Source organism: Syngnathus typhle, linkage group LG11 (genome assembly GCF_033458585.1).
Source record: "Syngnathus typhle isolate RoL2023-S1 ecotype Sweden linkage group LG11, RoL_Styp_1.0, whole genome shotgun sequence".
NCBI lineage: Eukaryota > Metazoa > Chordata > Actinopteri > Syngnathiformes > Syngnathidae > Syngnathus > Syngnathus typhle.
Window position 1 is genome coordinate 5,794,227 of NC_083748.1, and position 27,245 is coordinate 5,821,471.

Genomic DNA, 27,245 nt, shown 5'->3' on the forward strand with positions numbered 1-27,245 from the left:
AGTTATATTCCTGTATGAAAATATAATGATCATTTTAATGATTTCGAAACAGAATTGCCAGTATAATGTAAGAAGGTATGAAATAACAAATATCAATATACAACAATTCGTTTGTCTAAAAGGCTGCAAATGTTTATATTTTCAAATGATCACTTTGACAATTCCTAGGAAATCACAATGTGACCTCCCATCATTGTGAGTTATTTTTAGGGCCAGACCAAAAAAAACCACACTACCAGTGGTGGTACTAATAACTAGTGGTACATAAGCTCCCTCTAGTGGTGCGTGAAAGAATCGCTGTATTAAACGTTCAAATTGGGTGCACTACATTATTTTTCGCTATTTGACTCAAATTATAATTTTTTGATACTTGGCGTTGCAAAATTTGAGAACTACTGTAGGCTTACAGGACATAATGCCCCCCAAAAATTAATCGGCAGCTTCCACCGACTTCCAAGTTCTGCTATTAATGAGTGTGGCTTACAAAAAAGCTAACGCTCCATTGTCTGCTTTGACATTTCTCACCTTTACATTATTAATCATGGTAACCCAAGCCACGGGCCACACACTATTTTTTTCCCAAGGGCTCTTTACATTTTTTTACTTTCTTGTTTAGATCACCTTGGGACTAAAGGAATTATGTGATCATCTCATTGTCACTCAGCTTCCATAAAAGTAACAATAGAGTGAAAGTGAAATAATAATAGTAGTCTAACTAATAGTGACTTATAATAGCTTACAATTTCCACTTAGATGAATTAATATTAGTGTATATAGGCATAAGAATCTTTTATATAGATTACCTATCATGTTACTTTCTCCTCTTAATCCAAACAACGTCATAATAAAACATTTTCAGCATCTGCAATAGTGACACTTAGACTGCAATACCGCTTGATATACACTAGGTGGGAGTAAAACGCCGTATGTTGGTTGTAAACGCTGCAGGGACGCAAGTCAAGTTCATCAGCTGCTTACTTTCCCCAATGGAAACATTACTCATCTTATTTTCACTTTTTCCGACTGTGGTGAGAGAAAATGGGAGCAAAGCTCGAAGCATGACAACTAAACTAGTGGGTGTAGTCCGCGGGTCTTCCTGCCCTCATGTCGGTAGAGGGGCGGGAGCGTTGGCATGACTTCCCCTCTTTCTGTCGTCACGTCAGGGTTGTAATTCCACAGACGGTGATCGCGTGTCCCCCAACCCACACGCTCGACCACCGCGGCTATTACAACATTCCTGGATTAATCCACGTCCTATCGGGTGCTGGAAGGGCACAACATTAATCGGAGATGGTAACAGATGACATGGAGATGAACGGCGACGCGGACCCGAACGGCGAGACAGAGGTAAGGCGGTGCCGTTAGACCGGACCGAACCCCTCCTATTATAGGCTACTTGTGATGGGCTAAGCCGCGATAGAGATAAACCAGTCGGGCTCCGCAGAGGGTGAAAGGAAATAACAACTCAGCCAGATTTTTCCCATCATTCACTACTTATTTAAACCAATACAAGCGTTTACATTTGACGACTGGGATAAACTAAGGAGTTCGCTTGAGCGTCTGACAGCATTTAGATGATGTTGCGGGGGTGGGGATAAATCTGGTCAATGTGAAGAAATGGGCCTTTAATGGTTTTATTTACTGTATACTGTAAGGACTGTGTGTATATAGTAAACTAATACTTCTTTATAATAGAATACAATAGGTCCTACTCTTATTCTTATATGCCACGTACACGTGCGTTTAAACGGGCCGAATAAATTAGTTGAGTTAATGTGTGAAATTAAAAAATTAATGGTAATTAAGGTTAGTCTAACATACAATATTGTTGGGGTAATGGGAAAAAATATTGTGACGGGACAATGACGTCATCACACGAACGACTGGAATGAACCAGATGATCATGCAGTCAACAATTCTCAAAATTAAACATCAGCTGATTAGTCAAATGTGTAGTATCGGTTCTGATGTACTTCTAAAGAACAGTGGGGGAATAGAACTTCTTATTGACTTTTATGGGAGCCATGACCCATCACAACGTCCCAGAAGATTTACAGGCCCACAGGAAGAAGCCAGTCCAAGTTCTTGAGAAAGGCTCTCAACGCCGATAAAGGAGCGAAGCAATTGAAAAGGAAATAGTGTCATGATTGTGGCACTCTGGTCCACAACTTAGCGTTGTCAGTCGTAGCACAAGGCAGGCCCTTGTTGAACCGCTGTTGTGTGCTTTTTTGCAGATGAAACCTTGACAGTGATCTGGGTTTCCTCTTATGTAAGGTTATGGGCATACAAAACAGGGAAGTCTATGAATGGCCACTTCCTGGTTGGAATGACCTATCCATTCCAATCACGCAACTTGTCAAAATGGGCCTGATACCATTTCTAATTTGCTTTTGTAGTTTGTTTGCTGTTTGGCTCATTCCCACTGTCTCTGGGTAAAGACCACTTAGTATTAAATGAACCCACTAAAGTCTAAAAAAAGGATCAGGCTTTATGACCTTTGCAATGAAAGCAGAACCGTGGCCATGTAGGTCATGAAAAAGTTCCAAGTTTTGGTTTCAACTACTAAGTAAGCATTTTGACTTCCATAAGAGGTTTCCCCTTCAAGAAAATATACACCACATTGGGATAAAAATGCTAATGCAATGTCGGAATCTACTGTGATTATTCTTAGTCAGATTTCTTCTTGCTTTGGGGCCGTTTTTTCCTCAACTAGAACTGGGGCCCTCTGTAAAGGCATTGTAAATAGTGGCAACTGCATGCTGACTTCCATTTAACATTATAACACAGCCACATCTTTGTTATGAGAGGGTGTGCTCACTTGTGCAACTAGATTATGTCGGTTGTTGTTGGTGTTTTTTTTTTTTTTTTAGTTATACCATAGGTCACATTATTAGTGGAAATTCTTATTCTATATCACAAAACCGATTAGAAGGTAGGGGTGTGTAGACTTTTTACATCCACTGAAGAATGTTGAAGCAAAAGAAAAAAAACATGTCACCTGTTATGGCTATGTTTTGCCATTGTTTGTGATACTGTAGCTAACTGACGACACAGTACCAGGTCATTTTGACCCATAAATACTGGAAGGGACAAACAACTGTCAACCTCAGCACAATGCGAGGACCACATGATATTACACGCACGGAAGAGACAAAACAATTCAGCATGTTCTCAACAAGTGGGAATACTTGAGGAATGACCAAAAAATATCGATTAGCTTGATTCAATTACCTACAATAGTACTTGACGGGAGGACACACTTCAAAATCTTTCATTCATTCAGTTTGCCGTAGCACCCCTGCACAATTTTTATTTTGAAATGACAAATGTACTGTAGAAAAAGAGGCATTTCTCATTTTAGAGCGCAACAGAAGGAAAGCATTTGGTTCACACTGTAGGGAACTAATAAACAGGTTTCTAATACTGAAAGTCATCATTTGTGCCAAGAAACACACATGCTGAAGGCTCTTTGGAAATTCCATCGTGCAAAGAAAATAATAATCCCCAAAGCCCCGATAAGGAAATGAAAGTAAAGTATTTCTTAGTCAAGGTTTTAAGTGAAACACTGTGTTGGATGTCATTCATTTCATCTTAATGGCACCATTGAAAGCTGATTTGACAATGGGCACAGTCTCCAAAGGTCAAACGATTCAAGTTAATCAAATAACAAATCATCCACAACATCAATCTGAAAACTTAAAATAATAACTCAAAGCACGCTAGCTTTCTTATTGTAAGATGTCACAGTTTCAGTTCCTCACGTTTTTTGCATTCCAGATTCCGCTCCGTGATCCCCCGAGGAGACGCATGAACATGAACCATTATGCCAACAAGAAGAGCGTGGCGCAGAGCATGCTGGATGTGGCCCTGCTGATGGCCAACGCCTCGCAGCTGAAGGCCGTGCTGGAGCAAGGCCCGTCCTTCTCCTTTTACACACCGCTCATCATTCTCATCGGCGTCTCCCTCGCCCTGCAAATCTTAGTGGGGATAATGCTCATTTTCATCGGTAGGATTATCATCGTTTTGTCGTACATGTTACTTTCACTACCCTAACCCGAACGTTACTCAATGGGGCCCCTCGGCGCCGTGTTGCCGTGCCGAGCCTGTCAACGTGCGTCCTTATCTTATCCTAACAGTGCATGCATGCTATTGTGAAATGCTCCTAAATTCAGAGAGCCTCCACAGAAACTGCCTGTCAATCATTTGAGAACGCTAATAAGACAGGGTCATCACGAATTAAAAAAAAAAAATTTTAAGTGGCATTAGCCTGGTCCTAGTATTAAAAAAATAAGTGCAAGCTAATAATTAATCAGAAGGCAAAACACTAAGTTAATAAATGTTAACGTCCTCCATACCGCTGCTTACTTGGTTCTCTGCTGCACCCTAGTGGAAAATGATAATAACGCCACATTTCCTATCTTTTGCAGTTAAGTGGAACCTGAACGACGAACACATGCACTACAGGTTGAACATCATGGAGAACATGACCACAGCCTTTGTGTTTGTCATCGTCGTGGTTAACGTTTTCATCACGGCCTTTGGCGTCCAGCGGCCCAACGATGACCACAAGCTGTGACCACCTTCATCTGAATGCCTTGTGGATTTAGTCGAAATGCATTTACACTCACGGACAGCTTATCTACTCTGCCTACAAACTGTGAGGAAAATGGATACAAAGATGCTTATGTCCTGGAATTTGACCTCGCGGGCTCGAGGAGAGCAAATGTACGCCCGCCTAGAATCAAATGACTCAGTGAACACGATCCACGTTACAATGACTGTGTTACTTTTCTAACTGTGGTCAGTATTGAGTTTAGCTGTTTTCACATACCGTAATTTTCTGACTATAAGTCGCACCGGAGTATAAGTCGCACCAGCCATAAAATGCCCAAAAAAGTGAAAAAAAAACATATATATGTATATAAGTCGCTCCTGAGTATAAGTCTTCCCCCACCCAAACTATGAAAAAAAACGCGACTTATAGTCCGAAAATTACGGTAAATGTATGGTTGTTGTTTTTTAAATATCATGCTCAGGTAGCTGTGGCTTAGCAACTGCCTTATTACAAAAACATCTTTTTAGCAATACTAAGTTTTGATGCCATCATACTGTACAACCCATACTTCCTTCCCAAAGGTTTGCCTTACTGCACATCTCAACTAAAGAACCGAACAAGTTCTTGAAGAACTTGACATGACTTAAAAGCTTTATTATTGAAAGAATAATTTTCCATTTACATCAACAAAGAGACAGAGCTACTTATTTTATTGTATACTTAATGTGCTATGCAACCACTACTGTGTATTTAAGAGAAGTAATCTGCATATTTTAGTTATATACATTAAGGGTCTGTTCAATTATTATTATTATTTTTTTATAGCATTTTCTAAAGACTAAAGTCTCTTTTGGATTTTACTATGACATAATACACACTGTGACCACTATTTTAAATTAAAGGTATGATCAAAACAAACAAATGGTACCATTTTGTTTATTGTCAGATTGTACATAGTTCAGAGGACCAAAGTGGCACTTTGTTTAATCGAAGGCATCTTAACATGACAAAAATAAGAAAATGGAAGCAGCCACACAAAAGTTAGGATATCAGCTAACATCACTCAGACTAAAAATATGAACACACAACTGCACAGAAATATAGAAAAATAAGAAACACAAGGTTATACGTATTTGCACGATAGTTTTACAAACCACCATACCGTAGCTACTGTTATGTCCGCAAGCCCTTTTTTATTTTACTTTACAACAGCCTGAGATGTACTACCTCAACAATACCTGTTTGATTGGGGAATAAATCTAGTCATTACAAGGCACTATTTGTCATCTTCTTTTTTTTTTTTTTTAATTGTCTAAAGGCACTCGAGTGTAAAAATGTCCAATTAATGTCAGCAATAAAGTCCATCAATATTTTGAAAGGTGATTTATGACATTAAAAATATGTGTTGCCTATTTTTATTATTACTATTTTTATTTTTTTTAGCAGGTCACTAAATATTAAGAGGGGGTACAGAAATGTACAACATATTCAAGCTTGAGTTCATTTCAATTAGTGCTTTTAACCTCGTTGAATTCTTATTAACTGCTAAAATAAAGATTAATGGCATGAAATTCTATTGTAGATATTTTTATAGAAAAAAACTTGGTCAGAGATGCCACGAAGTAGGTGGCAGTGCCTTAACCATATATGTGTTGCAGGCCACAAGGGCCATTTCCATCCTTGTCAAGGGGAGTGCTAACCTTCTCTCCTTTCATACAACACGTCAGTTACATGAAACAATATGGCTACTTATAGTGACAACCACGCAGTCCCTTTACACTCACGGTTACAACATAACCAAATTCACTGCTTCTACGATGTTACGACAATGGAATTGTTTCTTTATTATGTAGTTCTTATTAGTTGGAAGGCGTTTGTGGTTTTTATTTGGGCATTGCTTCGCTTTTCTAATTTTTAGACTGGGACCCATAAGGCACCGCGCATCAACGTTGGAAGTGATTGGCTAGAGGAGTCACGTGAGTACGCATCGTGAAACAGTATGTCAATTGAAATCCAAACAACGAAACCAATTGATAATGCGTTATTACATCCGATTACATGATCGAGCATATACAAAAAAATAACCGCATATATCTTCGCGAGTCGATTTTTACCCTCTCTGAACACTATTGTTCTTGTACTCTATCTTTACACCACACGAGGGCGACAACTACCAGCTTGTTTATGTTTGCACAGCACACTGCATTTTTTTGACGCGTCAAAAATAATTTCATCCAACAACCAGTGCATGGCAAATACTCTGAAATACAAAGATAACAGATCTAGTTATCATTATATAGCAGGGCTTTCCATTACAAAAAACAACACTGAATATTGTATTCATAATCTTTGAAAATGTAACACATCCCTGTTAATTTTAATAATTCCTCTACCTCGAATTAAATAGCTAGTAAGCAAGTATAGGCAAGGTGCCAGTTGTAGACCCAAATGTTCCCCATCATTTCTATTTTGGACCCCAAAAGTAATAAATAAAAATGTGTTCATCTTATTTTGAAAGGCAAAGTATGGTGCTGTGCTTTGGTTCAAATGAAGATTCCCTGAAGCCCATGCCCACTGAGACTCAGTTGTTCCTTACTTCATGAGGCTTTCTTCTGTGTACCAAACAAGGATCTCGCGAGCTTTTCTTTTCAAACCCAAAGCCGCCATCCCAAGGGCCCTGCTTCCTCCAGTCACTTTGGCTTCTACAGAACAAGCATAGCCTCTGTGGTCACACTTGACCCCACATAATCAACTTGGGGGTCATTTTTAAACTGAATGAATGCTCCTGAGATTATATGCATGCCATACTGAAAATAGATCCTTACCACCAAAGTAATAGACTAATGCCATTCCAACTGCAACACTGAAGCAGCCTAAAAAGAAGAGTGGACCTAGAAAGAGGTAGTTTTGAATGCCATTGCTGAACCCATACAGTGATTTAATTGAGAATAGAGTCCATTCGATTGTATTTCTCTTACTTTTGTCGTTCATGACATGTCTCTCTTTGTAGGCACTTGGATATGCGATGGGATCAAAAGAATCTGGAGAGAAATTTCGAGGATATAAACTGTAGGAATACAATGAAATTTATGTATAATAATGTTCAAATGTTGCCTGTAAATGATTCATGATAGTGACAAATTGTGATCAACTTTGTTGGTTCAACTGAATTCACGTTATATTTTCCATTAACTTACTAAACAAGGAATTGGACCTACATGACAAGCGAAATATCTGTTGCTAACCTCGGAGGCGGAGCCGTGTTGGCAAGCTGTAATAGACGTCCTCAACATGCAGGTGAAGAGCCCTGTAAAATTCCCTGCAGGCTTCTTCTCCTTTTGCCTGCAGGTGCGTCAGGAGCTCACCTAGGCGGAGGCACGTGGGCACATCCAAGTTGCGAAACTAATGACACAAATGTGAAAGAAGATTGCTATTTTTTTTAACTTCTAAACTAATTATCCATCATAGAAATAGTTAATACAGTTATTGTCCATGTGCGGTGCCACTATTTGGTATGTGGGCTCCCTCTTGTGGTGCATGAAGGAATCACCAAATTATTGGGAGACCCAGATGACAGACATCATAAGGTACTTATGAGTTAATACTACAATAATACTAATAATCCATCACACTTGCTGAAATGCACAGGCAGCACATTTGATCCTTAAAATCCCACAGCAGTGACAGTATTTACATTTCTATCCTTGTGGTTTGACAACAAATACTCAAGTCAAGTTGAGCACTTGATGTGTAATGTGTGCACATGCCACTTGCCTTGGTGGCCTCCTTGTCTGAGAGTACTTGCGGGTAGATTCTGTTGAGCTGCAGAATAATTTTGTCCACCAGCTCTGTGTCCAGTCTCCTCTCTGTTCTGAGGAAGGCGCCATCCTCTGTCAGCTGGTCATGGAAACTGTCTGTCCACGCACAGGACAAGAGTTTCATTCAAGGCGATGCCAAAGCCGAGACATTGGCAAAAATACAAATATGTTGCTAAGCACACTTTTTTTTACATGAACTATGTTGTATTAGAGCAGAATCGAAGAGAAACACAGTACATTTCCGTCTGAGTCGGCGAGTGACCGCAGTAGCTTTGACATATATGAAAACTAAACTTTTAGGACGCCTCAACAGTATTTATCTCGGAACAGTGGTCATTAGCAAGTAAATTGTGCATCGCGCTGCGTTACTACTCGTGATTAGAATGTAAACATTCACTATTATAGCGCAAAAAAGGCACGCTAAGGGGATAAATGAACATTTTTCCAGTCATCGAAAGGAACGTACCTCCCATGGTCGAGTCCCTTCTGTCCTCTTCGAGACACGCCCCCTGACGTCATAGTTTACGCGACGCTACCGGAAACGGAAGTTAATGTAGCTGTCATTTCGTAAAATATTGACTGAAAAATAAATGTCGAGGAGGCTCGTGAATGAATGTATATAATTAATTAATTAAAATAAATGTTCCGAATGATGTTTTTATTTTTCACTTATTTCAAACGAAATGGACAAATTAGTAAGACTGCAAACATATTTCCGGCACTGAATTAAAAAAAATGAATTACTATGTTTCTACGACTAGAAATATGCCACAGCGCTCACTCGGGATCTCATTAGATTGTGCAAATGTAATTAATTGTGTAACTACTGAGTACATTAGTCCAAATAGATGACAAGATCAGTAACATGGATTGCTTGAACAATAGTTTATCAATAATTTTATTTTTAGTCTTCACATTTGAAATTCTAAATATAAAGAAACAACTCTTCAAAACCATGGGAGTTAGAGCATTTTATTTGTTTACCAGTCAAACTAACAGTTTTGCAGTCATGATGACTTTTTGCTAGTGTTTTACCACAAGTCTTTGTGAAATTGTTTTGACTATCCACCTCTGTTCAACACAACTGAACAATAACTGTTATGTTATAATGAAATACAACTCAAGTAGGAGAAAGTGACAAACACCGTGTAACATGATTTTCACTTGGTATGACCAAGGGTAGGAGTTATCCCATCTTGGAAATTGCACTTACAACCATCACATGAAATGGCACTGGAGGCAAACTTTTTAAAGAAAAGTTTTTTGTGTTTTTCCTATCTTATACAGTACAACACAGACGCACGACATTTTTTGTAAATAAAATTCATGAATATGCATTATTATTATTTGACATTAACTTAGACAGCTTTAAATAAACGTTTGCATTTAATACCCTTCCTTACTGATGACAAGCATAATTTGCTCTGCCATGGTTACAGAGATCATTTACTCTTAATTCTGTAGTTGATCATTATGCTGGAAACTATTATTTTCCTTCCTGTTATCTAACAGAAATTGTCATTTGTTTATTTTTTTTTTCATGATTTCAAGCAACAGGTTGAAAATTAAGGTTTTCCACAAGGTGACCTCTTGCTATAAAATAAATACAAATAAACAACAAAAGCCAGTGAATATCTTGGAAATGATGATGAGCCTGGCAGATTAAAAAAAATGCACTTTCTGTAAAAATATTTCACAATATTAGAAAAGTGGGGTGGATAAAATATTTTGAAAGGAAGTGGCGACAATTAAAATGCAAAGTGCTCAGTCAGGGTAACACACACACACATAGGCAGTAAATTTGATCATCAATAATGGTGCTCTTCCATTGACTCGTGTGTTGTCGTCCAATCTTGGAAACCTGAAGGACTACAGAGACTGCTGATGTGGTGTGTAACAGTTTACAAAACCTTTTGGCACTATAAAACAAGGCCCTTGTTGGGTATGCATAATTTGGAATGCAATTAGAGGGACGACATTAGGAGCACAGATGTCTGGAAACTGCACACTCATCGGACGCCTCAAGGACACTTGACTTGAGAGATTCACTGTGGATGAAAAGATGACAATGGAGTCAGTCTCGTAAAAATATCATCAAAATTGCAGCTGACTTTCAAAACAGGATGGTTGTTCTTTGGATGTACAAAAACGGGCTGTTCGGAGCCAGCCTGACTTGCCGGGACTTACGCGAGTACTGGACGGGGCTCCCTTGCCCTTAGTCTTGCTCTTTCCCACCGCCATAGTGGCAGTGCTGCGGCGCGCCTGCTCGTGGTCAAACTCCAGGTCCTCCAGACGCTGGGTGAGGGCCAGTTTCTGCTGGATGGCCATTCGCAACAGAGAGTTCAACGTCTTCTTCTCGTCCTCGGCCGCCGCCAGTTGCCTCTGCATTTCGTCGAGCTGGGTCACATAATCGTCGCACCTGGCAGGTAAGAGTCGAAAATGAGAAATGAGTTAAAGGAAGAAAGGAAGTAATCAACCCTATCGACACTAGAGGGTGCCATTTAGCCGTTGCAGAACTACCAAATGCTCTAATGTACTTTCCAGACAGAAGGACAAGATTACATCAGACGGGTTCCCACAATGCTTTGTGCCTCGTCCACATTCATGTAAGAACAGACTATTGTTCTGTTCAAATGAATGTTACAAATGTGATTATTTTTCCAAGAAAGATGTAAATAACAAAAATGACATACCTTGAAGCAAACATGGCTCTGAGGGAGGAGAAGGTGGCAGCGTCTTCTTTTAAAGCCTTGAGTTCATTGCGGAGCTTCAACATTGTTTCGGTCACAATGGCCTTCTCGCTGTCGTATTTGCTCTTCAAGTTAGCCAGTGCGACTTCAGCCGTCTGTATAGAAAAATTGGGATTATTTTTCCCCCCCCCAAAATATTTTGTGTACCCAATATTGCATCTAAAACAGTGAGCTCAAATAGATTAAATGAGGTCCTCTGACCTGTTTGTTGGCTTTGAGCACAGCTCTGAGCGTGGCGATCTGTTCTCTCTTGGTGCTGAGCAGAGACTTTAATTTGAGGATCTCCTCCATGCAAGCCTCTTTGTCCTTATCCACCACCGCGCTCAGCTCAAGGTTGGCCAGTCTTTGGTGGGACAACTCAGTGGTCCGGTCCACCGCTTGCTGCAGGTGGCGGATCTGGTCTCGGATGATGGCGACCAGGTTGTAGACGTTCATGGGCTCCGGGCGATGCTCTGGGACCGAAACGACGGCGCTGTCTGCGGAGTCCTCCTTTTTAGCGTCGGTTTCGGGAACGAGACCGTTAGTGAGAAGTACAGAAGAGGAGGGTGCCTTTGCTTCTTGTCCTCGCCTCACCATTGCTTTGCCCTCTTTGTAGTAGTCCAACATAACACGGTTGGGGGTCTCATTGTTGCACATGCAAACGTGATGGTAAAGATTAGCCAGCTCCTCGCTGAACACTATGAGCTCATCCTGGGCCACGTTGAGACTGCCGAGTGATTCCCCCGCGGTCTGGGTAACCAGACGGAGCTCCTTCTCCAGACGGGCCATCTCCGTTTTATCCGCTTGGCTAATCTTCTCCAGGGACGCTAACTTTGTTCTGAGCTCATGGAGGTCACTCTCCAGACGCGCCCGCTCGTCTTGGTACTGGCTTCGACAATTCTCGTACTGCGCCCTAAGCGTCTTTAGCTCCTGCCTCAACTCGCCGGCTTCAGAAACAGCCACGGTGTATTTACACTTGAGGATCTCCGGCCCGTTGATGTCCAGCTCGTAGTAGTCTCCGTCTTCGTGGCTGTCACGATCTTTTTCCCCGTCGAGGGCGGACTGACGCTCCTTGCTGGCCTGAAGCTTCCTCATGGCGCTAAGGTTCTCAGTGAGTCTGTTGACTGTTTCCTTTTGCTCGGATACGGTTCCGTAGGCCTGTTCAAGATGCTTCTGGTTCTCCTGCAGAGTGTTGATGAGGGCCATTTTCTCCCTTTCCACCTAAGACACAAATCCGTGCAGTTACAGTCATGTAACATTTGGACATTTCTCATCAAATATTTTTTGCAACTGAAATCCATATTTGAATATAATCTGCAAATTTGGCTGCAGTTTCCTTTCAACAGTTTTATGGCTCTCCTACCTGTCCAAGCTGTTGTTTCAGTTTCTGAATCTCAGAAATGTTGAGCTCGCTCAGCAGGTCGTCCACCAGGCTCGGCGCAGGCTTGAAGGAGTCTCCTCTCTGGCCTGCCGAAGAATCGTCGTCTTTATTGCCTTCGCCCGCCTTCATCAAGCCGTTCTCAAAGCCTCGGATCAAGTCGTCGTTGTCCAGATCGGAGATTGCGGAGGGTTCGTCGTGCAGTTTCAGGTTGTCGAAGGAGATATTGAAGGAGCCGTTGTAAACGGAGCCGCCGATGGTCACGTAGTGCGAGAGCTCCTTCCGTAAAGTGGCCTTCTGCTCACGTTCCGTTTTAATCGTCTCTAAGGCCTCGGTTAGCTGGCGCTCGGCAATCTCCCTCAGTTTCATGGCATCCTCCAGCTGGCTGTTCAGGCACTGGGAGTCCTCCTCCAGACGGCGGATCTCGTACTTGAGTCCTTCAAATTCCACCTGAACGGGGATTAAGATATACGTTAAGATATATGTCAAGTATTGTGTTGAAACTTAAAAAGCAGAAGGTCAACCGACGGATGAAGCAAGTTTTTTATATTATTCGCAACCACACCTGGTTCTGTCGTAGCGCAGACACTTGTTTCTGCAGAGAGATGTTCTCCTCTTCCAATTCACTGCAGTCCTGCAGCAGGCGGGCCTCCCGCACCTTATACTCTCGGATGTCATCCCGCAGCTGACTGCGCTGCAGCTCCACCTGGTCAGAGGTCTACTCCGTGGTGCAGAAATAAGAAAAAAATACGTCTGTCACACATAAATGAACAGACATAATAAAGCATTTTGTACTATGAATATTATTCACCTCTCTCATTTCCAAAGCGATGTGTGACAGGCGCTCATTCTCAGTTTGCACACTGGCAATTGAGACTTTGGCCTGGCGAAGCTCATTCTGCAGCTCCAAAATTTTCTGCTGGTACTGCGCCTCCTTACTGGCCGACTCCAAGATCAACGATTCCTCCCTGCTCTCTCCGTCTGCTGCTACTTTCCTGTGGGCTGAGTGCGCTTGGCCGAAGGCCTGAAGACAGAAAAGACAGATAAACATAGCAATAAACATGGAGTGAATATCAGATAAGAAGCCAGAATTTCAAGTCATTCATTCTCAGGAAAGAGAAGTTTCTCATCAATATGAATCTGTTGCTATCAAACCAACACAATGAAACTTCTCCTTTTTTTTGTTGTTGTTGATCAAAATCTTTGACGCATTTGTGTGGCTCCAGCCCTGACATTCTCACTCAAGAAGGAAGTAGGTCATCATCATGAGACCGTCCTGAGTCAACTGACTGTGATTTACGCCACAAAAGATTGCATACAGATGACCATTACCTACCATTGACCTATTATTGGGAATAGGTTTCACATTCAAAAAAAATGTTGGTGGGTGACAACATGTAACAGAAAGGACTGCATCCCCAGCAAAGGGAAGTGGCTGGGGGTGGGGAGGTACAATATCTGTGCTCATGCAGGATGTGGGAGTTGTACAAATGCATGGGAGGAATTTGTCTGTCTTCAAATTGCACCGCTGTCTTTCAGCATGCTGGGAAAGTCACTGTATTTCAAATTTGCTTGGATAGAAATACACGGCGTAGCATACCGAGGCGAACAAGTCCAGACGCGACATGACACGTCTCTCTTTTATAATGAAGTAATTATTCCAACACGCTGCATACAAACATGCAACGTAAGCATGTCGAAATAATAATCACAGGATAGTTTGTACACCAGCGCATTCTAATGAGATTCAATAAGCAATAGTAAAATAATGCTGAATGAATTGACAGAGGCAGCATGATGGTTAGTATGTCTGGTTCAAAGTTTTGAGGTTCAATATTGCCTCGAGACTATTTGGAATAGACTACAAAATGTGCTAACCGGTGGATCTGTAGTTTGGATGTCGAACTATGTGTAGATGCAAAATATTTGAAACAGTGAGATGCAATGTAGTTACACCACTGTATTACAAAATTGAAATACACGACCACATGCATTATGATTTTTCAAAAAAGGATGTTTTATCAAGACGAGCCACTCTATTTCAGCTCAAGAGATCCGTGTGTAACAGATGCAAAACCTTAATAATTCAAGACAAACGCAGGTTTTTCTTAGCTCGCTTTTACGTAACACTCAAACAAAAACTGAATGTCTTAAGTTTTATCTTCAAATGTTTCAAGGCTGATCTTAAAGTACCTCTCTAAGCTGATCCAGCTCCTGTCGGACCACCTCATGCTCGGTCTCCAACTCATCGAATCGCTGCTTGAGCTGCTGTTTCTCCTCCAGGACCGCCAGTCCATATTCCGCCGCCTGGATCTTTTCCTGCGTTGTTTCACGCAGCTCCCGAGAAAGGCGTTCCACCTCGACTTGGAGCCACTGCGGCCCGGCCTCGTTCACCAGTACCGCTTCAGGATATTCCTGGTCCGCCATGGAAATGTTGGCGAACCGCAACCTCCCAGCTGTAACGGGACCCAGCCCTGGCTAGCCGGAGCAGAGAAGAAAAGCGAGCAGGACTTCAAATCACTGCACTCTCCCTTTAAAGCGCATTGTTGGAATTTAGCCTCAGTCTGCTTTATTCGCTCCGTTAAACATGCAGAAGGCTCACGCTAACCGACACCTGTTCCATTTTCGGTGACTTTTCGTGGGTTGCTCTATTCTTACAGTTGACAGACGAAACTTGAGTTGAAGATAATCGAGGAGAGGAAAAAATACCCGTGCATGACATTCAAATCAGTGGAAAGGGAAATGTAGTTTCTTTCACGTGACTTTGTACGCTTCATTGGGAAAATGGACTTTAAGTACCATAATGCATTGCGCGGCAATGACTGATGACGTCGCATATATGCTGAATTAAATTCGACACTGCCATCTACAGGCTCACAACGAAAGCCACAATTGCATTTGGCATTTAAAACGTCTTTAAATAACTCACCTCTAATAACTCCTGACATTCAATTTTCAGGATGTCATTATTACAATCAATTTTCAGGATGTTATTATTTCGAAAACAAGAGCTTTTTTTTACCTTGTCAGATTTTTATATGTGTTCTATCCCGAAAATATCTATTTTACTGGAATATATAAAAAGAAATCTATTTATTTTGGAAGAATGGTTCAAATATCATGCAATCGACTTTGCAATTACTCTTTATGGACTGAGATTGACATAAATAGGAGAACTAAAACTTTCAGTAAGCCTTTGGCTCAAAGGAGAAACAACCAAGAACTATCCAATGGCTTCAATACAACCTTTGCAGCTTTTACATGCAAAAAATATTCTCGGCAGTGGGTACAAAAAGTAAAACAAACATCCATACTCCAAGACTCAAATGTAGAGGGCTTTATTCCATGAAAGAATGGTTCTTACAAAACTTCAAGTAACAGTTCTTAGGTTCACAAATCAGACCTGCACAGTCACAATCAAACTTCTGCATCACTGCATGGGAGGAACCAAGCCGCCGCATAAAAAATGTGTCAATGGTCACATCATAACGTATACTGGTCTGGTGGTGTGGTCCAAGTGTATGCTTGATGTGTGGTGCGTATGGTAAATGACATCAACAACAATAATGAGGAATAAACAATTCAACATTTGAATCGGACTTGACCTGTGTTTTTGTGCAACGTTTACCCAATCTACATTTGTTTTTTTAATTGTTTTTTTCTCCACTAACTTCTACACACAACAACTCATCTTGTTTCTTTCTGACACCGTCGTCACGACAACTACTTTAATACTAACCACCCACCCGATTTCAAGAGCTACATTTTGAATAATATATAAAAAACATTGCCATCTTAATGACGTGACTGAAAAAAGCATTGCAAAAACACATGGAACCATTACATAATACTCCCGTTGAACATGTAAAAAGTGTAGGTTGTTGATTGGCCACATTTGGATAAGATGGGATATGTAGTGCATGAGCGTGTGCGTGTGTGTATTAGTGTTTAGTGTGTAAAAGATAAGCAAAAGTGTAATTCTACCTTGAAAAATCACAAAATCACAATACTTGAAACACTCACAGGGGATTCACAGTGAAGAAAAGGAGAGAGCTGGGTGTGGTGTGACTCGATTGGTGATAGATTTGGTGAGAAATAAGTTTGGGCAGGGGGGGGATTGAGATTTACTTGGCGTTGGTGGAGGTGCTGAGCATCTTGCGTATGGCCTGGGCGATGGCGTCACGGTCGATGCCGTAGATTTTGAGGAGGTCTTGCGGTTTGCCGCTATGCGGTACGTGAGACACGGCCAGACGATGCAGATTGAAGCCAGTCTCGTTTACAACTGCTGAGCACACGGCCTCCCCCAGGCCACCTGTTAGACAAAAAGATACAATAAGATAGCACATGAAAGAAATGTCAGGTCAAGTCATGTTGTCACTCTAGAAAAGAGAGGAGGTAAAGTATAGCCCACGGGGGCTGATATGGCCAGCATTTGTGCTTGTTAAGATGTCATGAAAGAGATTTATTCATTTTATGACGTATTCATCTAATGTAAAAAAATATATTGATCTATTGTAACTAATACATTTTAAAAAATTTGTGAAATAAAAACATTTAAATTTAACAGTTATTTTATTTTGTTGTTATTTATTTATTTATTCTTAAATTTTATTATTATCGTTATTATTATTTATTGCTTGTTTAATTTATTTATTCATTTTTTTATTCTTTTAGATTTATTATTGTTGTTATTTATTTTTATTTATAATATTTATTTATTATGTTTTTTTATTTATTTTTTATTTTATTCACTTGGTTCATGAGTTATAATTAATATTATAAAACTGACAAATGAGCATCAACTGTTTGATTATTAAAACAAATATTTTTGTTGTAGGAATTTGAGATTTTCCTCCCTAAATGTGTTCAATTTAAAAATAATAGATAACTTTTTGTATATTTTTTTCTCTAAAAGAATAGTTTAGTAATGTATTGTAAATACAAAAAAATGTTTTGCATGATTTGTGCATGTCAAATGAATAGAAGAGCTGGTATTTATTGTACAGTCAAGTCATCCATCCCCACTGCCTCGGCGGACAGAGGGTATGCCTGCCTGTGCAATCTAGGTCACAAAGTACCCCAAGGACACGTACATGCTCAGCTAAGGCAATGTGACAGCGCACTCACTGCCGAGTTGACTTCCACGTTTGGCAAAAGCGCCATTATAACTCGCCTAAAACGAGGGCGCACTACTGCCGGCCAATAAGCGAACTCCACCGCATTGTGATCTTTTTCTCCAAGCCAATGGGATCATGCCACCGCCACACACATGCAAAACAAAAGTGCCCCAGCTGCACAGAGCCAACCAGGCCAAGATTCCTTTTTGCTGAAAGCTTGGCTCCCTATCATGCAATATGCAAAAGCTAAGAAACATCACATACCTTCATAGTAATGGTCCTCTACAGTAAGGATTCTTCCTCTGGTGGCACGCGTGTGGTCAATGATGGTCTTGGAGTCAAGTGGTTTGATTGTGAACGCGTCAATCACCCGCACGTATATCCTCTCTGCACCATCACAGTTGGAGAAGCAGGATTTTTTAAAATTGATTTCCACGTTCTTAAATATAAAAGGTTAGAGATGAGAATGAATCTTGTATTGACTGTAATACCTTTCTTGAGGTGTTCAGCTGCTGCCAGAGCCTCATGCAGAGTCACTCCAGCAGCCACCACAGTCACCTGATCCTCTTTGCTCTGGTAGACCACCTGGCAAAAAGATTCTTTTCCAGTAAACCCATCAAACAGGCGCATCAGAGAAATTCCTACCTTAGCCTGTCCAACATGGAAATCTTCATTGCTGTTGTAAATGATGGCATTGTCTTGACGGCTTGTTCGGATATAGCAAACACCCTTTGGGAAGCAAAATAAGAAAGACAGGCCAATAAATTATTATTATTATTTTCCTATGAAGCACACCCGTTTTACCTTTGTGGATGCGGCCAGTTCCACAGCCTTCTCTGTAGACACTCCATCACAAGGGTAAAAGATGGTTGTTCTAGGGAGGGCCCTGAACATGGCCATGTCCTCCAATCCCATCAAGGAGGGCCCCTCCTCTCCTGTATTAAACACATTTAGCTCTGTAATATTCGTTTGAATACAGAAGACGATCCTTACGCCTCATAATCTGGGCGGATGAGAAGATGCATGCAGGAGGCATATCAAACATGACATGCATGAGGTGTACCTGCGCTAAAAGAGGAACGCATGGTTCCTCGCAGAAGGCTTCCAGGGCAGACGGGAAGGAAGGAAGGAAGAGGGGAGGAGTGAGGGCTCGTAGGGCATTGGTGAGGAAAAGATAGGATTAGACGAAGGAGACAACGACAGCACATAAAAATAGGAGCGGGGTGCTCGGTGCGAGGGAAATAAAAGGTTCGTGAGGGTTATTTTTTATTTTATTTTTTAGTTCTTACTAACCAGTGGACAGGCCGCAGTGGGAGCCACATAGATTGACGTTGCTATCTAAAATGGCTGCCATGCGGAGCTGGTCGTAGGCACGTGTGAAAAAGGATGCCAGGGTGCTGGCAAACACAACGTTCCTCTCACGAGCCGTACATCCCATGGCAACATTGACCTGGAAACCAAAAAAATTGTTTCTTAAAAAAGATAGGATTTCAGATTTTTAGATTAGGACTTGAATTAATCACCATTATATGCATTTTGCTGGATCTGCCCTTTCAACTTTCCATCAGCCAGATGGCTCCACCCTCTCTACTAATGAATATTTCACTTGCCGTGACTGTTTACCGTCACACAAACCCGTGACCTAGATTGGAGTCGTCCGTAGTGGGAGACACAACAGCGGCGCCGTTTAAATAACTGTTCTTCCTAAGTTAAAAATCTCGTAATGATATTAATAAATATATCATGACACATGGAGAGGAAGAATCTGATCAGTGTGTAGACCGTGACCATCATAATAAATGAAAAACGGGTCACGTCTTTACCCATCCTTACATAATAGGCCGGCAACTCATCTATAATTTAATATCACATATGACCAGCTGTCAAACGTATACTCAGAAACAAAAAGCTATTCATTCACAAAAGAGAAAAAAGATTATGAGGCAACAAGCCAGTCCAAAGTGGAGCTTCCTGAGATATCCTACCATGTTCTGCTGGGCAATGTAGCATTCCACAAAGCGATTAGGATGCTCATTCTTGAAGAGCTCCGAGTAAGTGAGGTTCTTCGTGTCTCCGTCAAGAGCCACGACACGGTCGTTGTAGCGAGCTAACTTAGTGATGGCCATCCCATAGGCCTTGCGTGTGGAAATCTGTAACAACAAATCATGGGGCTATTATGGTTGCTAACTGGAGATGTTGCGTGAAATACTTAGCACAGGTGGACAACCTTTTCCCCAGGCTTGTAAGCGGGTGCGCTGGCCATACGGATGTTCCTCAGGCTCACAGGAGGTGAGTCTTCGATCGGAGCAGGAGGGTACAGGTGCTTGCTGGTGCTCATGATCCGACTCTGCAGATCCTTCATGACCATCTCGGCCATGTCTTTGGGCAGAGTTTTGGAGTGCCATCCCATCTTATCTTCTGCGGCTTCAAAGACATCATCATTACGTTAGATGTTGCCGAACATTTTTATTTATATTTTTCAGTGAGTGATCATTACCTGGAATGCCTTTGCCCTTGATGGTTTTGGCAATGATAGCTGTGGGTTGATGGCGTGGCTGGCTCAGAGCCTTACACAGCTCCTCCACACTGTGTCCATCCACAATGATGGCATGCCAGCTGAAGATAGACACAAAAGAACTACAATGAGACTCGGTAGAACGCAGATATTTTCTAAAGCCGAAAATATTTCACGTATGCTTTACAGCGCATCAAACGCATGGATGAGCAGGTTTGTGTTACCCGAACGCTTCGCAGCGTCTCTGGTATTTCTCTGCATGATGCTGCAGAGGCGCAGAGTCACTTTGGCTCAGACGGTTGATGTCCATGATGGCCACTAGGTTGTCGAGCTGGTAGTAGGAAGCGAACGACATGGCTTCCCATACGGAGCCTTCTGACATTTCACCATCCCCCAACAGGCAGTAAACACGGTAGCTGCAGCAGAAATGAGTTGCGGCATTAGCGTGCATGCGCTTGTGTGCGCCAAGCACGAAAATGCTATCTGACACTTTTCCAGTTAGATTGATTCCTGATTTGACAGCTCACTTGCTAAGCGTGAAATGGAAGAAGTTTCCTGAGGCTTTCTGTAGGTGTGGCTGTTGAATTTCACACCTGCAACCGCCAACTTGCCTTCCATTTTTCTCAAATATTACCAGCTAGCACGCAGTTACAAAAGAAAAATGATTTATGACTTGGAATTGGTTTGCGACAATAAATTAGAACAATCGACTGTAAAAAATTTTTTTTAAAAATCCACGGTTGAAAGCACAATATTATGATCTTTTTAGAGAGGAAATCTGCAAGGAAAAGATGTGAAATACGACTGCTGGGCTTGTGATTATTAGAGCAGAAAAATCAGGACAACAGAGCGTGGAGCAGCCCGACACACATCCATTGAGTGGGCAATCCTAGAATTGCTCCAAAGAAGCTACAATACAGATCTCATTAAAGCGTTGAACTGGTGTGTACACTTTGGAACTAATCTGAATCTGTAGATTTGGACCTTTTGTGACTAGAGCTGTTTACGCTTGTGAGGGCTTACCTGGCTTTGTCAAAGTATTTCCCAGTGTACGCCATTCCGCAGGCCACACCGAGTCCCTGTCCCAAATAGCCGGTGGTTACGTCCACAAATTGCTGCTTCTGAAATGGGGGGGGAATCCATTAATAAACAGCTGAAATGATGGGGTTGCAAAAGTATGCACACCCTTGAAAATATTTATCTTTATCTTTTTTTTTTATATCACCAAAAAAAAAAACATTTGGACTGTGTAGACTTTATATAGACTACATATTGGGCCAGTCGGCATCTGTTATTTCCTTACTGGGATGAGGTGGCCCTCCAGTGAAGAGTCAACCTGGCACATACTCAGCAACTCACTCTCCTTTAGGAAGCCTGTTTCAACCCACATGGAGTACAAGGCTGGTGCAGATTGAGCCTAGCATTGTGGAAAATTAGGAAATCAGTACTGTATCTTATTTGTAAATATATATTTGATCCTTAGGAGCTATGGGACTCCACCTTGGACATGAGGAAGCGATCGCTGTGGAAGTTTCGTGGGTCGTCGGGGCGGTACTTCATGGTGTGGAAGTAGAGCACAGACATGATTTCGGCCACATTGCAGCATGATGTAGGATGTCTGAGGGAGGAGGGGTAGAGGAGGGGAGAGGGTGATTTTATCCAGCTGTCACATTTGCACAAGCACGCGATGGACTTGCCACAAATCTCTCCATGAAAAGAAGGAAATGAGATTTTGCCGGGTGTACTATATCGTATGTCTGGCATTGTATTGTCATGCATAAATGCAATATTTGTAAAAAAAAAAAAAAAAAGTATTTCATTGCTAGCGTAACAACATGATAGCAGAAATGTAGAAACTGAAGATAGCAGGAAGGCAAAATATGGTCAAGTAAAACAGCTTTCTATTTCTTTGTTAGGGGTTAGCCATTGTCTTTTGCAATCAAAAGTAAAATAATACTTTTTGATCATTAAACATAATTAATCTAAACGTGAAACCAAATGTACAATAAATATTTTGTTGGTATGATTTTTTTAAATCATGTAAAGTATGCAATAAAGCAGGATTAGGCTGTTGCAGAAGCCATGATGTGTAATGTTTGGTTTTTAATTTGATGATAGCATAGACGAGAACATTTGGGGTTGGAAAATATCCAGAGGAGCAGAACAAAAGCCTTTATCAGGCCCTTTGCTTCAAATCTCCTTTGGTGCGCACAAAATACGTATACACACACGAGATTGACTTTTCTGTGGAGGAATATTAAGTTTGGTTCTTTTTTTTTTTTTACATTGGAGCACCTGTTTTGATACATCCCTATGTGACAGTCTACTCACCCTGTGCCAGCTGCGGTAGTCGCCTTGATGGAGTTGATCCTTAGGCGATTGGCGATGTTCCTCAACGCCTGCACTGTCTGTTGGTCAGGTTTGTGGTAATCCTCCATGAAGGCAAAATGTTGAGCTCCAAAAAATCCTTGGTTTGTAAACGTGTGAGGACGGGCGAGGGTGACCGAACCTGAGAGATGGCGTTGGGGGATAGATGGCGTTGGGGGATAGATGGACAGAAAGACAATGAAGGAGAGTCCGGATTGATCCTATCGGGTATGCAGACGCATAGATGTGCAAGAACACACTAAATACACACGAGCAAAAATCACACACACATGCACGCACGCACAGAGGAGTGGCAACAGAGTGACGTACACTGCTAAAATTGCATTGCAGGCTTTTCATTGGATGGCCAGGGAAAGGGTGACAGAGGTGTGTCACTGCAGTGCGTGTGTATGTGCATATAAGCAGGGAGGAGGAGGGGCTGAACATTTAGATCCTAATTCACTTTGGCTTTTCTGTCAAATCGCATAATTCAAATGTGGTGGCTTATCGTCTTTTGTTATTTAATCCCAGCCAAATGCTACTCTTATTCTAGTTATAATATCCTCAATAGTTACACGTTTTAGAATAATTGAAATTCAAGAAGAATGTTGAAAGTGAGTGTTTAGAGATTACGGTGGACACATTTGTAGTAGTACTGGGCTCCTCAAAAAGGGGAAGATTCCTGATTTAAAGTTCTGAAGACCGTTGTCACTCGGTTCCATTCTCTTTCTCACCCTTATGTTCTCCTCCGCCCAACATGATGATGCTCAGTGATGTTGAACTGATGAGAAGTGATGAGAACACGGTGTTCTTTCCTCACATGTTCCTTTGCAGCCACCCATTCAGGACCATGAGTAGACACCTGAAGCGTAAAAATAGGAAACATTTTCGTTTGAACAACTCGCTATATGCAAAACGCGCGAACACAACTTTACAAGAGCTACAACGCCTTTGTCTTTTTGTCGCGTGAGAGACAAATACAAATGCTTAAGCCACATTCTAATCCCTAGGCATGTGCGCAAGAGCACTGATGCATGGTTGTCGTGCAATCTTTGCATGTAATGCACGTCCACGCCAGAATAACTGCGCTGGCCTGCCATCAAGAGGATAAACCTTGATCGTGCACAGGACCTCTGTTTTTTTAGCTGCTGTACAAGCAAGAAGGAATGGACTAAATAATTACATATAAATAATAACTTGCGTGAGTGCCCCTGCAGCTAGTGCAGGGTGGCAAAGAAAATATTTTAATCTCCCTTTCACTTTGTCACAATAAATATTATGTACTAGCATGTCACTTATATGGCAGAAATTATAATGATAAACCTGTGCTGCCTACAATTGTTGTTATTATTCATTGCAGGCATTATTTCTGGCGATCATATTAACTTTGTGTCCAATTAAACAAGCTTAGATTTTGCACTGTCAGTGTGTGGGTGAAACGAAAAATATTATACTTATTTCAGTACAGGATTCATATTTTTGGAGACGTTTTTCTGCTATAAAATTTCAACACCAAGTGGCACTGTTCCCTAATGATTTTTATTTATTTGTTTATTTATTTTTTGCACAAGGGCTATCTATCATTGCACATCGCGGTCGTTGACAATTGACGAATATTTCAATGTCAAACGTTTTCATCAGATGTATTCATTATTATACAATAATGTATGTGTATTATTTTTCATTTTATTGCTATTTGTTAAAATGACATATTTTAGACAGTGGATTAATTGGATAGCAGTTTGACAAATTGAATGTGATTATTTGAAGGTATGTGCGACGTGTTTTAAATCGAACCCTCTCCTGTCCTTGGCTCATTCTCCTCAGCCATATTATCATTGTTGCGGGCGGCTGAAGCATCGAGAGCGGTCGCATCACGAAGTAGCCACCTCCAAGCTCGATGCCGGGGCTATGTCATCTCTCCAGCCCGCTCGCACACCGACCGTGTCTTTTCTTCTCCCAGTTTCCAGCAAGTCCTCTGGGCTCCTGGCTGCTGTCATAAAAGCTTTGGCTCACGGTGGCCCACAGGTGCCAGCCAATAGGAGGCAATGAAGGTGAAGCCACGTGGTGGATTGTAACCAATCGTAGAGCCCTGCAGCTGCACACTTCCTGGAGGGCACGTACATCCAGAGAGCACGAGCGTTTCTATTTTTAAATCTCTGGCAGAAAAAGAGGCGCAGAGCAGCCACTTTTGAAACAATGGCTTAATATAGCTCTGATAAACTACCAAGATTAAAAAGAAACTCTTACAAGTGCCCGTGTCCGCATACAACTCGTGCATATCATGCAGAGGGGGCATGCAAAGCCCTTTGGAGGGGAAGGTGCTCAAGGTCATAGAACGTGTGCAAAAGATGCTAAATTGTGGCCAGACAAAAGAAGGAAATCAAGAGACTAGTGGGATTAAATAACTACGATTTAATCCAACAACTATTAGAATTCTGTTTGTAAATGTAGGTCAGTGCTATTAAAATGTTTAGGCCTCAGAGAAGGCCTCGTGAGCCCTAACTGATAAAATCACACACGTGGATGTTTTTTCTTTTTTAATGCCAGTTACTCCTTCAGGCCCGAGCCTGCGACACGTGCTCTTATCACTCCATTTCCCTTTAATCGCGGTGTAGTCACCACGATGACATAGCGCTTGCCCTTCAATCGGAGAGATGTCTGTCACTTTGAGGTCCTCCTGATGGTGCAACGGGGGACAGGATGGAATAATCATCTGAGCGCTCTATGATTTAGCCATTCACCGATAGATTGGATAATTGCAGTCTTCGTTAAGATGAGAGCAAACATGAGAAGAAAGGCGTGAAGAGGTCTGTGGGGGGTAATTATTTAAAAATGTGTTTCAAGACAAAGAAATACAAATGGGGAGAAAGATTGAGGGAGAGGAACGTATGTGCTCAGTGATGATGGCCGAGCGTGTGCTTTTCTGAGCTCAGCAGTGAAGTTGACGTTGCGCTGGGAGAACCGCTGCGCTGCGGGGCTTTCGGGCTCCATCACTAGTGCTCTCCTTCAAGCTGCTCCACCAACACACTCACTCGAATTCCACACATGAACGTGCACCTGCAATAATCACCGATTGTCGCTTCAGTGCGCCGGAATGTGCTGCAATATAGCCAGGTTTTATAAACATGGTAGTCACACCGGGGTTTGCAATTTTTAAAGGAGCATTATTTGCAGTATGGTGCGCAGGGTTTTGAGACATTTGGGGAACAATATTAAAAAGTGTGGAGCCTCATATGGATTTAATATTTTGGAAAGATCAAGTGCATTTGGGGAGCAATGGAGCATCTTAGAGAACATCTGTTCAGTGTAAACTCAACAAATCAGACTACAAATCCTTTTATATGATCACCAAACACGCCCAGAAAAATAGTGCAGTGACTCCCAAATACCTAAATAGCCAAGAAATGACAATGTAGAGTTGGTGGAAAACAATTCAATGTTTTTCCATTAGATGGCAGCACTAATGTGACCCACCTGTTGCCAGTCTCAACAGAATAAGTCAACTTTGTGCTCAACTAAACAAGCCCACATTTCACAAGTCATCAATATTATTTCGTAATATATGCTATATTTTTGAGATTTTTACTTGGTGGAGTGCTGTGAGGCTTTTACTGTGATAAAAATGAATACGCGCCTTAGGCTCAATAAAGGTTGGTAATGTCTAGTATGTTTTAAGTACCACTTCTATATTCATTTGCATGTAGTGTATGTAAATATATTTAGCTAGAGAGGCATATGAAATGAGGTGTATAGGGCACCGTTGCCGCACTGAGTCAAATGGCATCCTCAGTCCCTGGGGCCCACTGCACCCTCTGTCTGTGTTTTTACTCCCTTTTAAGTGGAAATAACTGCATTGCGCTATAATCCTCAGGACTACAGATGGACTTTGCAGAGGAAGGGAGGTGCAGAGTTGAACGCCTTCTCCGATTGTTTTAAGATTTTGCTCAATTTTCATCATTCTTACTGGTGTTGAAGTCATCAACAGAGGGAAACAAGGCTACAAGCAGAAATATGCCTTTAGTGTGTAATTCAAGGGAGCGACATAATAATGTAGAGTAATCATGAATTTCACATGAGCTTGTTTCTAAAAAGAGCGCAAATACGATCAACACAAAACCACATTGCACACACGGGTAAATAATTCAGGAAGGTTCTAGAAGAAGAAACCGTTACCCTGAACAGACAGGTAAGCTGATAGCTCGGTATTGTCTAGCGACTGTCGAGTAGTGGTTCTTCTCTTCTCTCTTAGAGTCCCTTGCCAGCCTTGAAAGGAAGAGGATGTGCATTTTGTGCTTTGTGTTGTCAGCCTGGACAAAAAGTTGAACTGTCCTCAACCACTTCACTTTGCCAGGTAGGTTCATCGTTAAAATATGTGCTCACCCTGCCTCTAATACATTTTACTGTCTGTTGTGACAATCTCTTTATTTTGATATGACAATTGATCATCATTTTTGCCATTTTGTGTATCACAGTTTTATTAGGTCTTTTGTTTTTTTTTCCCCATGCTGATCACTGTGTACAATTTCTACCAGGTTTCCATTGCACGTATCCTCGTTAAGAAGGACAAACTCAATTAATCCTCTTACAATATACATTAATAATCAAGAAAGCTTGGCAAGCAAAATATCCCAAGATGCATGTCGTGCTGCTATCATGGAAAAACTTGAAAGTTGGGAAGGATTAACAAGACCAATTCCTGTTTACTATTTTCTTAAGAAGAATGCGCTCGCCTACGTTATAAGCAAAAATGAACTTGGCGGGTT

General features: G+C 41.5%; 4 protein-coding genes and 1 non-coding gene across 5 annotated transcripts; 1 reads left to right on the forward strand and 4 right to left on the reverse strand.

The window, feature by feature from the left end:
* The first annotated feature begins 1,063 nt into the window (after positions 1–1,063).
* On the forward strand, positions 1,064–5,967 carry ninj1 (ninjurin 1). The gene is made up of 3 exons (XM_061291249.1): positions 1,064–1,347; positions 3,778–4,006; positions 4,428–5,967. Exons 1-3 carry the CDS (start codon positions 1,291–1,293, stop codon positions 4,574–4,576), a joined length of 435 nt encoding a protein of 144 aa, XP_061147233.1. The 5' UTR covers positions 1,064–1,290; the 3' UTR covers positions 4,577–5,967.
* card19 (caspase recruitment domain family, member 19) lies at positions 5,476–8,904 on the reverse strand. The gene is made up of 6 exons (XM_061291248.1): positions 8,840–8,904; positions 8,330–8,469; positions 7,801–7,957; positions 7,534–7,596; positions 7,381–7,446; positions 5,476–7,257 (listed from the first exon to the last, which is right to left on the reverse strand). Exons 1-6 carry the CDS (start codon positions 8,844–8,846, stop codon positions 7,148–7,150), a joined length of 543 nt encoding a protein of 180 aa, XP_061147232.1. The 5' UTR covers positions 8,847–8,904; the 3' UTR covers positions 5,476–7,147.
* Positions 6,150–6,277, reverse strand: LOC133162923 (U6atac minor spliceosomal RNA). The gene has a single exon (XR_009716301.1). It is a non-coding gene; the product is annotated as a U6atac minor spliceosomal RNA (small nuclear RNA).
* A 425-nt stretch (positions 8,905–9,329) lies between the features above and the next one.
* On the reverse strand, positions 9,330–15,220 carry bicd2 (bicaudal D homolog 2 (Drosophila)). The gene is made up of 8 exons (XM_061291672.1): positions 14,674–15,220; positions 13,292–13,504; positions 13,046–13,198; positions 12,466–12,930; positions 11,325–12,323; positions 11,067–11,218; positions 10,561–10,792; positions 9,330–10,421 (listed from the first exon to the last, which is right to left on the reverse strand). The coding sequence occupies exons 1-8, from the start codon at positions 14,905–14,907 to the stop codon at positions 10,419–10,421; spliced, it is 2,451 nt and encodes an 816-aa protein (XP_061147656.1). The 5' UTR covers positions 14,908–15,220; the 3' UTR covers positions 9,330–10,418.
* Positions 15,221–15,819: 599 nt separating this feature from the next.
* Positions 15,820–24,495, reverse strand: LOC133162466 (transketolase-like). Its single transcript, XM_061291673.1, has 16 exons — positions 24,369–24,495; positions 23,214–23,341; positions 22,444–22,621; positions 21,613–21,730; positions 21,416–21,529; positions 21,136–21,233; positions 20,337–20,528; positions 20,095–20,213; positions 19,825–20,021; positions 19,583–19,747; positions 18,891–19,047; positions 18,402–18,532; positions 18,243–18,326; positions 18,089–18,182; positions 17,862–17,984; positions 15,820–16,792 (listed from the first exon to the last, which is right to left on the reverse strand). Exons 2-16 carry the CDS (start codon positions 23,236–23,238, stop codon positions 16,605–16,607), a joined length of 1,983 nt encoding a protein of 660 aa, XP_061147657.1. The 5' UTR covers positions 23,239–23,341; positions 24,369–24,495; the 3' UTR covers positions 15,820–16,604.
* Positions 24,496–27,245: the final 2,750 nt, after the last annotated feature.

What these genes read in the sequence shown, in the direction of transcription:
- ninj1 (XM_061291249.1), top strand. Translation starts at nt 1,291, where the DNA reads ATGGTAACAGATGACATGGAGATGAACGGCGACGCGGACCCGAACGGC. An exon ending in ACCCGAACGGCGAGACAGAG is followed by an intron (nt 1,348 to 3,777) that starts GTAAGGCGGTGC and finishes TTTGCATTCCAG; the next exon opens with ATTCCGCTCCGTGATCCCCC. An exon ending in GATAATGCTCATTTTCATCG is followed by an intron (nt 4,007 to 4,427) that starts GTAGGATTATCA and finishes TATCTTTTGCAG; the next exon opens with TTAAGTGGAACCTGAACGAC.
- card19 (XM_061291248.1), bottom strand. An exon ending in CAGACAAGGAGGCCACCAAG is followed by an intron (nt 7,958 to 8,329) that starts GCAAGTGGCATG and finishes TTGTGTCATTAG; the next exon opens with TTTCGCAACTTGGATGTGCC. An exon ending in AACACGGCTCCGCCTCCGAG is followed by an intron (nt 7,597 to 7,800) that starts GTTAGCAACAGA and finishes ATTTCTCTCCAG; the next exon opens with ATTCTTTTGATCCCATCGCA.
- bicd2 (XM_061291672.1), bottom strand. Translation starts at nt 14,907, where the DNA reads ATGGCGGACCAGGAATATCCTGAAGCGGTACTGGTGAACGAGGCCGGG. An exon ending in AGCTGGATCAGCTTAGAGAG is followed by an intron (nt 13,505 to 14,673) that starts GTACTTTAAGAT and finishes TTCTGTCTTCAG; the next exon opens with GCCTTCGGCCAAGCGCACTC. An exon ending in TGAAACAACAGCTTGGACAG is followed by an intron (nt 12,324 to 12,465) that starts GTAGGAGAGCCA and finishes TTTGTGTCTTAG; the next exon opens with GTGGAAAGGGAGAAAATGGC.
- LOC133162466 (XM_061291673.1), bottom strand. Translation starts at nt 23,238, where the DNA reads ATGTTGGGCGGAGGAGAACATAAGG. An exon ending in AGCTGAACACCTCAAGAAAG is followed by an intron (nt 17,985 to 18,088) that starts GTATTACAGTCA and finishes GTGATGGTGCAG; the next exon opens with AGAGGATATACGTGCGGGTG. An exon ending in AGAGGACCATTACTATGAAG is followed by an intron (nt 16,793 to 17,861) that starts GTATGTGATGTT and finishes TTTGTCTAACAG; the next exon opens with GTGGCCTGGGGGAGGCCGTG.